General features: G+C 52.1%; 1 protein-coding gene and 2 long non-coding RNA genes across 4 annotated transcripts; 1 reads left to right on the top strand and 2 right to left on the bottom strand.

Moving 5' to 3' along the window:
- Nucleotides 1–398: 398 nt before the first annotated feature.
- XPA (XPA, DNA damage recognition and repair factor) lies at nucleotides 399–6,914 on the bottom strand. Of its 2 annotated transcripts, none has more exons than XM_085527931.1 (6): nucleotides 6,637–6,914; nucleotides 5,439–5,549; nucleotides 3,739–3,844; nucleotides 2,428–2,593; nucleotides 2,210–2,327; nucleotides 399–1,142 (listed from the first exon to the last, which is right to left on the bottom strand). In XM_085527931.1, exons 3-6 carry the CDS (start codon nucleotides 3,789–3,791, stop codon nucleotides 994–996), a joined length of 486 nt encoding a protein of 161 aa, XP_085384057.1. In that variant the 5' UTR covers nucleotides 3,792–3,844; nucleotides 5,439–5,549; nucleotides 6,637–6,914; the 3' UTR covers nucleotides 399–993. The 2 variants fall into 2 exon arrangements, with proteins under 2 accessions (XP_085384057.1, XP_015705451.1); XM_015849965.2 differs by lacking the exon at nucleotides 6,637–6,914 and adding an exon at nucleotides 5,821–6,057.
- Nucleotides 4,409–5,308, bottom strand: LOC116652524 (uncharacterized). The gene is made up of 2 exons (XR_004305647.2): nucleotides 5,216–5,308; nucleotides 4,409–4,533 (listed from the first exon to the last, which is right to left on the bottom strand). It is a non-coding gene; the product is annotated as an uncharacterized LOC116652524 (long non-coding RNA).
- A 3,307-nt stretch (nucleotides 6,915–10,221) lies between the features above and the next one.
- Nucleotides 10,222–11,717, top strand: LOC107306654 (uncharacterized). Its single transcript, XR_004305646.2, has 3 exons — nucleotides 10,222–10,407; nucleotides 10,956–11,047; nucleotides 11,130–11,717. It is a non-coding gene; the product is annotated as an uncharacterized LOC107306654 (long non-coding RNA).
- Nucleotides 11,718–12,148: the final 431 nt, after the last annotated feature.

The following is a 12,148-nucleotide window of genomic DNA, read 5'->3' on the forward strand; positions in this document are numbered from 1 at the left end:
GCTATGGGCTATCTTAACTTAGCCTGTTTGCACAGCCACAGTGAGTGTGCTGACACAGATCCTCCCTTTGTTCCCACCTCTTTTTAGTTTTAGTGCTGCACAGCTATGGGGGTCCGGGCTCCCCTTATTGCCTCACAGGATTTCACATTGAATAAATAGAGAACAGCTGAGAGGGTGTTCCCTCATGGTGGCCACTTTCACACATTTTCACCATTCCCTGGTCGCTGTGTGTAAGCAGTGAGGGTATGAAAAACCTGAGGAATTTGAACTGGGACCAAAGTCCACCTCTCATGCAAACAAACAACGCTGGGTTCAGTTTAGACAGGCCTGCCCTGCAGTGCTGCTCCCCACCTGCCCACCAATAGATCTGTACCAGAAACCACTCACAGACACCAAACTGGTAAATGAAGACATGCTTTTACTTTATTAAGAGTCATCTTTTTGGTCCAAAATGTGAAAGAAATCAGTAAAGGATACTTAGGCCATCACAGTACAGAACATGGCAGCAGCCTGTCTGAACGCTGTAGCACCGTGCTTTCCTTTGAAAATCCCCATGAAACAGGAAACCTCCCTCAAGATGGAGGTCTCCATCTCCACCAGCAGGGAGAACCAGCCTTGTGGCACTCTAACCGCTTGGGTGGAGCTTAGGAACTGGCTGCCTGAGACACAGAGAGGCAAACCGACATCAGCTGGAGCAACTACAGAGACTTCCTTCAGCTCTGACGAGTCAAGGGAAAATTACCTTGTTTAAATTTCATCAGCATGTAAAATGAGTGTAACAGTGCCAGCTTCTCGTCCTGCAAGGCAGCCATTTCCAGCCTGTTACAGAAGTGCATGCTGTACCCCAAGATCTAGCTGAGAAGTCCTAACCTTCTGTGCAGAACTCACTGCATTATTCATGGAGCTTGATAACAGCTTGTTCCCAATCGCCATTTCTTTAATAAAGAATACGATTAAAAATGATGATAATTAATTTTAACAAACAGATCAACGTTACATCTTTTCATACGTTAATTCATGGCCGCATACAGTACACGTCTTCTTGTATGTATCTTCGTCAATGTTTTCTTCTGGTCCGTATTCATGCTCATGGATGCTAGTTGTCTTCTTCCACAAACTGCTCCTCACCGCACGGCGAAGCTCTGGTGAGGAAATTTAAGTTTTTTGGGGGGGTTTTGAAGTGTTAGTTAACAAAACTCGAGCCGCCCACCTTCCCAAGGCCTACACTCGGGCAGTGCCAGCTCACTGCCTTCATGAACATGGAGGTAAATCTGGTATTTCAAGAACAAGTTTGGATTTGCCTCACAGCCAACGTAACCTCACCTGGTTTGCATGACTTTAAAGGGTATGAGCAACCCTGAGAGTATCTCACAGGAGTTTTCTGTCTGGAGGGAGCACGTGTTGCCCACTGCCTTTTTAGGTGCTGCCCTTCAATGGCATCTATAAAGGATGGGTGGGACGAGGAGGAAAGCATCCCACAGAAAGCCCTTTTATAAAGGCCCCCCTGGTCTCACAGCACTGAAAAGAGCTTTCCATGCTGCTCTCTAAGCTTTATGCCCCGCAGTGTCGGTTGGGCATGCAGCTGCAGCAGCAAAGTTGCGACCAAACTAAGCTCAGATCTGTGCTGCAATGAGTAGCAAGAATATCAAGCAGCAAAGGGTGGTAACGCCTTCAAACAAGTCAGTCAGGGCGCAACCACTGTCATGTCAAGGCCTGTCTCCCTGCCCTGCGCTCCACCATCTTGGCTGCAGCCTGCTGCAATTCCCATGCTTGCTCAATCCTGTGCTCTGCCTCCTCCAGGCTCAGTGAATGAGAACTGGAGCTGAGCAGGCATGATATGGGCAATGCAGACACCATGTGAAGCAACAGCTCCTGCTAAGAAACTAATGTGCCGCATTAAAAACAGCCAGCATGTCAGAGCTGAAAGCACTGGTCAGAATTAGTCTATCTGAAAACTGTTCTAAACGTTAACTTGGAATAGTAAAGGATGATAACCACTAAGAACACGGGCACACTATGCATGACACCAGAGAATTCAAATAGCTCTGTAATGCACTGTGTGCTGTAATTCATTTCTGAGGCAGTTCCCAGCCATGGCAGACCTCCATTTTGTCTTACTGAAAACTGACCATGTGGGGCAGATGGAGGAAGGAGCCATCAGAACTCTGCTTTAGCTGCTGTGTTATCTAAGCCAAGTTCACCCATTTACCTTTAACTTTCTTATCAAACTTCTTCTGTTTCATCTTCTCCCTGCTGTCGCGGCGCTGCTCCTTTGCTTCTTGCAAGGATTCCTCACTCCCCCATACTTCCAGTGCACGCTTGATTACCTGCAGGGTGGACACAAAGGTGTTTCTTTTTGCCCTGAAATGACAAAGCAAAGTCATACGGAGGTAAAAAGAGTTGGAAAGGTCCCGGGTTTCTCTATACCTGCAGTTTTAAGTACAGTTTCATGTCACCCCATCGAGGATTATGAGGGTTTTTCTTCACAATGAACCTAAGCACCGGCTCCCTCTTGTCTAAGTCACAGTCTTTAAGCAGATACTCTTCTTTTGCTTCTGTCCTTGTGATGAGCTTATGTTTATCTTCAGTATCTCTGCAAGACAATAAAGTAACAATGAGAAAGCTGCCCATGAAACCCAGGCACTATTCATTCTCCCAAGTCCCCATCAAGTCTGCACGCATTCCTTGAATTCCAGCGGAGCAGCGGCCCCCATCCATCCCCTCCATTTTAATGCCCGCAGCTCATGGAGCTGCACGGGCCCAGCTGAGCTGCAGGACAGGTTTCCCGGGATCGAGTCCCGTTTCACCCAACAGGCTGAACGCCTTTTGTCTGAGACCTGAAGGGCTTTTTTCTCCAGCTTTTATTTTATCATAAGGAACGTAACCCCAACTGCACGGCATTACAAATCAGTTCGGCACAAACTGGGTGCGATTCTGGGGACAAAAGCACGAGAGCCCAACACATGGCTGAGAGATAAGCAGTGTGATTTGAGCCGGGCCTAACACCGAGTCACAGCGCACACACTGTGCCGCTGGATGCCGGAGGAAGCAACGCAGCTTCCCACCGCCAGGCCGAGAGCAGCAGAACACCGCGATCTGCGATATTAAGCCGTAGGGCGTGCAGTGAGGAGCCCATTCATCACTTAATATGGGGGGGATGTACACCATGTATGGCTGGGACCACGCGGTGCGGGGCGGCATGGCCGGGCAGGAAGCGCCGCAGCCGCAGAGCAAAGCATGCGGCCTTGCAATGGAGCTCACAGCCCTGAGCTCACCCAGCTCGGAGCTCACAGCCCGGAGCTCACACACCCAGCTCGGAGCTCACAGCGCCGTGCCCTATAGCCGCAGTCGGGCAGGCAGCCCCACGCTGCCGGTCCGCACGTGGTACCTGGCGGCAGAGCTCCGCAGCCATCTTTTATCCCCACCCATTCCCTGCTATCCGCCGGTTGGCTGCGGCGCTTCCAGCACTTTCTCCGCACTAAGGGGACGCGATGGGGCACACCGGACCCGTCCCCACCCCCCAACCTCCTCTTTGGGCCTGCCCCGCTGTGCCCCCTCCCCATTTACCGACCCCGCCGTGCCCCGCAGGCCGCCATGCGGCGCTCCCCTCCGTCCCTCCCCCCGCACACCCGGCTCCTCGTGGTGCCGCTCCCCGTTTCGCAATGCTGGGCTCAAAGGTCAGCGCTGCACTCCGTGCTGCACTAAGGGAAATGAGGGCTCGCCCCATGTCTGCAGTACCTGCAATTATCGCACGTGGCCCAATCAAAGTGCTGCATTAGGTACGAGTCCATGAATTCTTTGCCACAGTCTCCACAGATGAGATAGTCAAATTCTAGCACGGGGGCTAATGGAAAGAAAAACCTCGTGTTTTTTTTCTATACCGGCTTTAAACACAACGCAAGCGAAGTTGGGTACGGCAAGCAGCTTTACTACACATTTAATTGTATTTCACACCGATGGTTACAGACCGACTCCCGTTCTCTATCATTCAATACAATACATTGCCGTTCGCCCACGCCCTCCCCGGTTGGGTTTCACATGGATTTATCTTTAATGTCTAAAGGCAGCACAGCCCCCATCCCTCGCAGCCTCACGCCCGCTCCCAGCGCTCCCTCCCCACGGCCGCACATGGCACCACGCGGCACGGGGCCGAGCGGAGGGCCCGGGGGAGGGGGCGGATGAGAGGAGGGCGGTAGGGGCGGCCGGGAGCCGAGCGGGCACTCAATGGCCTCAGCTCGGCCGCCCGGAGCCCGCACAACACACCCGGCTCTCTGAGGGTTTGTGGACGCCCGATGAGGGCACGGCTCCGTGCTTCGGCCGGCAGCAGCGGGGGTGGATGGCCAGAGAGCTGCTAGGAGTGGAATGGGGATGGAGCTCCACTACAATCCTCTCCCCAAGCCCTCTCAGCACTGCTCCAAGCCCAGGCTCAGGTCTGCGCCGGCCGGGTGCTGTCCTCGCTGGGTGCTGGGCTCCGTCTGCTCGTGCTCCGCGTGACACCGAAGAACTGCTGCTCGTTTAAAACAGAAAGCCATCCTAGCAAAAAAAAACCCCACGCCTTACAGTTCCCATTCATTGGTAGCGCTGTAACAGGGGAAGAATATTAATAAAACCTGAAAGAGAAGGTTAATTCGCGGCGTGAGGAGTCATTCATCTTTAATAGCGGCCGCGATGGAGCGGATCGCGCCCAGCCGACATCCGAGCCGGGTCAGCCCGCCCGCATGGCGAGCGCTTACATCACGTTTCGTAATGCACGGCTGAAAGGCGCTGTATTAGGACAATGACATCATGAATTACACAGCACCAACCGCCCGCTGCAAAGGCATCCCGCACCCACACGCCTTTTATCGGGAGAAAAAAAAAAGAAAAAAAAAATTAAATTTAAGCGAAATCATCTTTAAAAAAAGGGTAAAAAAAGAGGTAAAAAAAACCCCATCCCCAACAGCACGGGGCTGCGCGTTGCCGTAATGAATCCGGCTAACAAAGGACACTGCACCACGGCGCTGCGGCGGATCCGGCGCAGAACAAAGCGAGACAAAGGCATTCCCAGAAAAGAAACTGCCCTACTATTTCGGGATCGCGACGCCTCCGTTTGCTGCCGGGCTGAATATCGCGACGCAATATGTCGCCATCCGTTGTACCACGCGGGGCAGATCGCCCCGCCGTATCGCAAATCCGGCATCGCGAAATAAAAAGGCAGGAATAGAGCGGCTCTTACCGGCTGGGCAGCGCCCCGTGCCCCACTTTCCCGTTCCGCAGTGCCAGCACAGCACACACCGCGGTGTGCACGGCGCGGCGCGCCAGGAAGAATGGGGGTAGGGACAGCGGGGAGGGAACTAAAAAACCCGGGAAGGGGGGTAAAAAAAAAACCCGCGGAACCGCCCTGCCCGCGTCCCCCCGCAACGCCCTCCTTCCTTCCTTCCCCGCCCCCGCGCCGTTACCGGGGGGATGCACGATCCTGTCGGCGCTGTGCTGCTCCTCCTCCTCGTCCTGCAGGAAGAATCCCCCTCCCGTGTCCACGTCCTTGGCAGGTCCCCGTACCCTCGCTCCTCCTGCAGAACACAGACCCCGCCGTCTCAGCTCGCACCGCCGCCAGGGGGCGCTCCCCGAGCCCGCCGCTCCCCGCCCCCACCCACCCAGCCCCCCCCGCAGTGAGGAGCGCGCGCGCGCCAATCCCTGCCCCCACCCGCTGTGGGGGATGGGCCCCTCACAGGCGCCCCCCACCGGCCGCTCTTTACCCCCCCATTTCATTCCCCCCCGCCGTTCCCAGCCGCCTTCCTCCCGCTCCTCCCGCAGCCCCATCAAAGCGCTCGGTGCTCCGACCTGCGGCTGGGTACGGTCGGGCCGCCAGCCGCGCCTGCCGCAGCGCTAATGCCCGCCGCCGGTTCCGCTCCATCCGCGCCATCGCCGCCGCCGAGATAGCGGGCCGTTCGCTCTCCGTGCCTCCATGTGTGCCGTGTTCCAGCCCGGCCATGGCGGCGTCGGAGCGGAGGAGCTTTGCCGGTCCCCCCCGCACGGAGCGCGGCTCGCCCTTCCCTCAGCGAGCCGCCGCCGCACTGCGCCTGCGCACACGAGGAGGCGGGGGAGGGAAGGAAAGGGGCGAGGCCCGCGCGCATGCGCACCTCCATCGCCCCGCCCCCCCTCCCCGCCGGCTCGCTGGGGGTGCCGGCCCGGCGGGGCGGGGGCTGCGGCCTGCGTGGCGCCGGGCAGGGGGCACCGCCCGCAACGAGGGGCTCCGGAGGGCGGGGGAGGGGAAAAGCAAGGCCCGGCCATTTCACAGAGCCGTTCGAGCGCTTTCTGCTGAGCAATGTGGTTAAAAAAAGGGGAAAATGGGTAAAAAAAAAAAGCCTCGAGGCGCAGCGCCATCACGCGCCGCCGGCGGTGACCCCTTTGTCCTCAGCCCGCCCCGTCTCCGCAGCACAATGACCCGACACCAAGCGGTTCCTCCTTTCTGAATAAAAAGCAGGGAAAAATGGCACACCGAGCCCCCCCCGCCTCGCTCTAACCCCACACAGCCCTATATTCCCGCTCCCACTGCCCCACTTCAGCCCCACACCCTTCCCGGCTTTGTCATAACTAACACGGCCCGACCCGCTGCCGTGTCCTTGAGCACGATGCAGACATCACGGCCGCCATTACCTGCCCGGCCCGGCTCCGTCCCGCAGTGTCGATGTGAGCGATGGGCGCGGGCTCAGCGCAGCGCCGACATTTTGTGGTGCACATCCCGTCAACCTTCCTGTGTGCGATGAATCGCCGAGTCATCCCCTGCCTGCCTTTCTGCCTGCCTGCAGCACGCTGGTTTTTCTGCAGGAAGCCGGAAAGTACCGCAATGGGCATGTCCCGGTGCCTCCCAGCCGGGCAGGCTGGGGCGGGAGCGAACTCAATAGCTGAACGCATGTAAATGTTGGCGCTGCCCCCTCAGGAAATGGCCCCGCCGTCAGCAGGCGTTGGGCTGCGCTGCTTTAGGCCGCCGCGGTGTTTAGCAGGTATTCTGCAGGTATTTAGCTCGGCTGAGCGCCGTGCTGGCACTGAGATGTGGAAATGGGAGTTCTTTGTTTGTAAAACAACCGCCGGGTTTCGAGAACTATCAGCAGAGTGTTTGAAAACAGCCCTATCTGTTTGCGTTTCTTGTGGTCGCCTTATCGCGTTAATGCCTCCCGCGTCCCATCCGAGCCGAAGAGCCGGGAGAAGTGAACTTTGGAGCCCTGCTCTTTGTGTTGTTCCCCGAGCTGAAGCTGCGTTTGGTGCCATTAGAGGGTTTTGAGCATAGGAGGATATTGCTGTTATGCAACCAAATCGGCATTAGGATTAGAAGAATCCATAAACAAAAGCAAATTTGGAGAGGCAAGGCACTTAAACAGCATAGGCCTTGCAGTGCAGACAGGGCTTGACTGAGGAAAAAGAGCAGTGCTCCATGGGTTTTCCCTTCCCTCAGGATCTGGGCAATCTGAGGGGCTGCACATGAGTTAATAATAATGCAATCATCGAATCCTTTAAGTTGGAAGAGACCTTTGAAGGGCATCTCACTTAGTCCAGCTCTCCTGCACTGAACAGGGACACCATCAGTGCTCAAAGCCCCATCCCCTGACCTTGGGTGCCTGCAGGGACACAGCATCACATGTCTTTTGATATTAAGACACAAAAAACATACTTTTTCCACCTTGGGTGCCTGCAGGGACACAGCATCCACCACCTCTCTGGGCAACCTGTGCCAGTGCCTCACTGTTCTTATTGTAAAAACTCCTTCCTTATATCCAATGTAAATTTCCCTTCTTTCAGTTTGAAATCATTTCCCCTTGTCCTGACACAGCAGGCCCTGCTATAGAAGCTGTCCCGTTCCTTCTTACAGCCACCCTGTAGATACTGAGCGGTCACTCAGCTCTCCTGGAGAGCTCTCTTCTCTAGGCTGCACAGCCCCAGCTCTCAGCCTGTCCTCACAGGGGAGGCAACCACAGAACCATGGAATATCCCAAGATGAAAGAGACCCATAAAGGTCAGTGTCTCCAACTCCTACTGCCACGCAGGAACACCCAATAATCAAACCATACCATCATTAGGTTGACCACACTTAGATAGTTCTTCAGGTATGGTATGCCAGGCAGTTTATGGCTGTGGTTACTTGGCTGCTGGTAGCCAGTTGTGGATGTCCTTTATCAGCATGCATTAACTCATGGCCATGGAATAGAGCATCAGTGAGCAGCTGGGTGTGGGGAAGCAGCTTCACAAACGGCACTTGACAACTCAGCATTTTCTTGGAGGAGAGAAAGGGTGAGCAGTAAGACAGCAGTGCCTGCTGGCAGCACAACCATTGTGGAGCTGGCACTGCAACCTGTCTGCTGGCAATACTACCCTTGTCAAGGACGAGGGTCATCTGTGAAGAACTGTGGGTATCTGGGCAGTAAAAAAAGAGTAGGGTAGATAAATGATGTACATGGGGAAGCCTAGTCCTAACTGTACCTAACTGGTATCTGAACCTCTCATGAAAAGCAGTTTGGTAGGTCTGGGCCCTGCACCCTGAAAATGAATTACTTGGAAAGGATGTGCCTAAGGCCTGACTCATCCCAAGGGCTCAAAGAGAATGGACTGGACTGGCTGTCCAAGTATGTGTGGTCTGGTGTGCGGTGGTAGGAAGCCTTGTTAGAAGGTCCCCCTTGCACAGTGCCATGGGAGCAATGCACACCACATCTCTACTCAGTGCAGGCTGCAGATAGAAGGTGTTTCTCTGGGGCATGGCAAGATTGTCCAGGCAATGGGGAGAGCCCATGTAGTCAGTGAATGAGCACCCTCTGACGATGCAGCAGTCTCCCTGTGCTGGAAATAGTTGGGGGCTGTGGGAGTGTTGCAGAGGAGGAAGCTCAGACTTGCCTCATTTTTCATTTTCCCTCTGTGTTTGCCTGTGGCCAGTGGAGGAAACAGGGCTGAGCGGATTTGGTATCCCAGTCAGTGTGCCTCTTCCTCCTATTCTCTGAGAATCAGCCTCTGCTGATATTTACTATCTGGAGCCATGTGTGATGGGTTCATCTGTACTGGGAGTCACTTGCGGAGCAGCTGCTGTGCTGCATTTACATTTCCCCTCGCAATATATTTATTCCTGTGTCCAGAAAGTATTAATAGCAATCTGCATGCGGTTGCATATCTGCAACAAAACCTTTTATTTGTCCTTGAGTGAAAATATATCCTCCACGAGAAACACCCAAAGTCATCTCGTTTTCCTTGGGTCGGTCTACTGAAGGGAGTGGCAATGCAGAAAAATCTCTCCCCTCTCCCTCTGATGGCTCAGGTGGATGCATGAATTTTAGCCGCATTTGAGTTGTGCAGTCAGCAGCTGAGCGGCCAATATGCACAGGCTGATTAAGTGGTTGGCTGCTTCCTCTTAGCATGACTAAGGAATTGGATTTTGCCCAATGATTTCAAACGTTTTTTATTGGAGAGAAGACATTTATTGCATCCTTGGGGACGTGAGGCAAAAAAAAAATAAATAAATACCGTGCCCTATGAGATGAGGCTTCCGTTGGGTTTTTAGTTTGATGCACCTATTTCTTGGCACTACCCTAAAATAATTAATAAATGGCAGAGCATTATTGGTGAAAAATGAAGCATGAGGGCTGGAGGAAATGAAGGGAGTTCAGCTGCCTCTGTGCCCGACTGCTCTGCTTGCGCCCACCTCTGCCATAGCGCCTGGGTCAGAGCCGCACTGAGTCATCCTGGTGCACAGAGTGGGGCACGCGGGGTAAATTGATTCTCATCTCCCTGCGAGATTTCCTCATTTGTTCTTTATCTGTAGGAGGGGATTTCCATAGTAATGCGACCTGTCTCCGTGCTCCATTAATCGTCTCCCAGCTGATGTAGATCGTCCCGGTTGAACAGATAGATAATGGAGAAGTGTTGAGTGCTTGAGCGACGCATCTGAAAGGAACAGGTAGGCAAGAATTGAAGTGCAAATGTTTAAAGACAAAACCCGACATTCTTCCCGGACAGGATGTCTTCATGCTAGTTTACTGTTATTTTCTAGTTGCAGAACGCGATAGGATGAGAAATTAGAATGTAAATGTTTTATTTTTTAGTGTTGCACGTGACTTCTCTGGTAAGTTACTTTTCATGAACAGAACTCTTAATGACCTTTAATACCAACAGCAGTCACTGACTTTATGTGTGCCAGTACGAAAATGTGAAGTTGTGATGAAAAATGCTGTTTTTTACGGTGTCAGAGGTCACCAAAAAGCTGACTGCACATTTCTGTTGCGAGTTGGTTAGTCCAGAAAAAGAAATGCTCCTCCAGGATTTTGCGTCTTCCATCCACATAAGGGAGTGAGAAAATGTAGCGAAACAACAAACGAACACAGAACTAGGAAGCTCAACATCTTTTTTGATGCCCTCTTCAATGCGAAGACTAACGAAAATAGCAGGAAGGTAGGAAAGAATGCTTTTTTCCCTCTTCCCCTCCCCGCCCCCCCAAACTAAGGCACCGTGAGGTTTTCCTTGCCTCACCCAGGACCCGTAGACAACGTCACAGAAATAGGTTTGAAGACCATTTCTTAACTGCCACGAATTCTGTGAATTCAGAGTTGAGCAATAAAGTTAAAAGAGGAAAGGGGGGAAAAAAAAAAAGAAAGAAAGCCATCGGGCTGGAATTCCTTAACAGCAGCACCCTGCTAATGACCCTTTTGTCCTTAAAGCACCACTCAACCTCTGCTTTTACATCCCGGCTTGTTTTGTTCTGCGGGAATATTCACATATCACTTGAAAGGGATGTGTGAACAAACGCATTTTTTCCCCCCATCAATATTCCTATTTTGTCAGTTACTTAATGCATGCAGGAACCTTTCCCATAGCAACACAGAAACCTTAAGAAACTTTGCCTAATTCTTTAATTACCTTTTTCTTTCTATTAAGAGGAGCTCGGGCATTTCTGAGACAGAAAATCAATACATCATCTATTATATTATTCTCTGGAACAGGAGATCTGGCCGTACTGATGGTGAAAGGCCGAGTTTTCTGGAATAAAGTGTAGACTTCTGATCTTCCTGAAGTAATTAAGGAGATTGAAAATGTAAGTATGTATAAAGTAACTTCAGGTTTATGTTTCACGTGATTCAAAGTATTATGCTCTTTTTTTTTTCTTTTTTTCTCAGTTTTAGCAATACCATAAAGAGCTCATTTCTGTGATTCCAAGTCAGCCTTAGTTGTTCTAATGTGCATAGCAGCTGGAAGAGAAAGCCACGCGATGGCTGAAGAAGTTGTCTGCAGCAAGAAAATCACATCTCAGTTCCCAGGATTTCAGAGAGATGAGTCTCCTTCAATAGTTACAAACCTCTGCAAAACGTTTTGGTGCCTGTTGTGCACTGGTTTGATCGGATCTTGGTGATTTCCTCCTGCATGCAATCCAGGGCCTGGTTCTGCTCTTCATGATGGATGATGCTACCAGGAACCGTGGCTGATTCATTGTGCTGAAGGAGGAGAGAATGGGGATGTGGAGTTGATCTTCATAATTGGCCTACGTATTTTGGGTAACATGTAACGTGTTACATTTATTCTAGGCTCACAGCAACCTAGTTGTGAGAAAAATGTGGAACCAACATATGGCTTGGAACTGCTAGCAATGCAGGGCTAGCAGGAGGCACTTCTGAGGTGCCACGCCATCCACAACATTCGAATTTTAAATGTGATCTGAGTGTGTCCTCTGTGTGTGACCTGACAATAATTATTGATCGGGGTCTTAAGTCGCTGCTTTGAATTCCTTGGGTCAGTTGGTTTTGTCGTCTTTGTTTTGCTTGCTTAGGGGAAAGGTTGTTTGTGCTGGGAGGGGAGGAATTGCACCCACCATAGCACTTCAACATGTAGCACTAACAGATTTATTCCTTGGGACAAAAAAAAAGGAGGGGGTTTCAAAGGTTCTGATACTCCTTTTTAAACCAAAACAGTTGGCAAGGAAAAATGGAAGAGGAGTTAGTGATGCTCTTGACTACTTTCTTACATGTCTGAGACTATAGGTGTGTTAATTCCCCTCCGTCTAAGTGTTCCTGACTGCTCCGTGCCTTGCCCCGAGCGGAAAGATAAAGAAGAGATCCTTCCATTTGTATCAGACATGGCTTCCTTCCTGGGTTGCCTTTCTTTGTGGCGTAGGTACGCTGAACTCTGCCGCTTTCCAGAG

The sequence above is a fragment of the Coturnix japonica genome, chromosome Z (genome assembly GCF_054131305.1).
Source record: "Coturnix japonica strain WE chromosome Z, WE-NBRP24, whole genome shotgun sequence".
In the NCBI taxonomy this organism is placed as follows: Eukaryota; Metazoa; Chordata; class Aves; order Galliformes; family Phasianidae; genus Coturnix; species Coturnix japonica.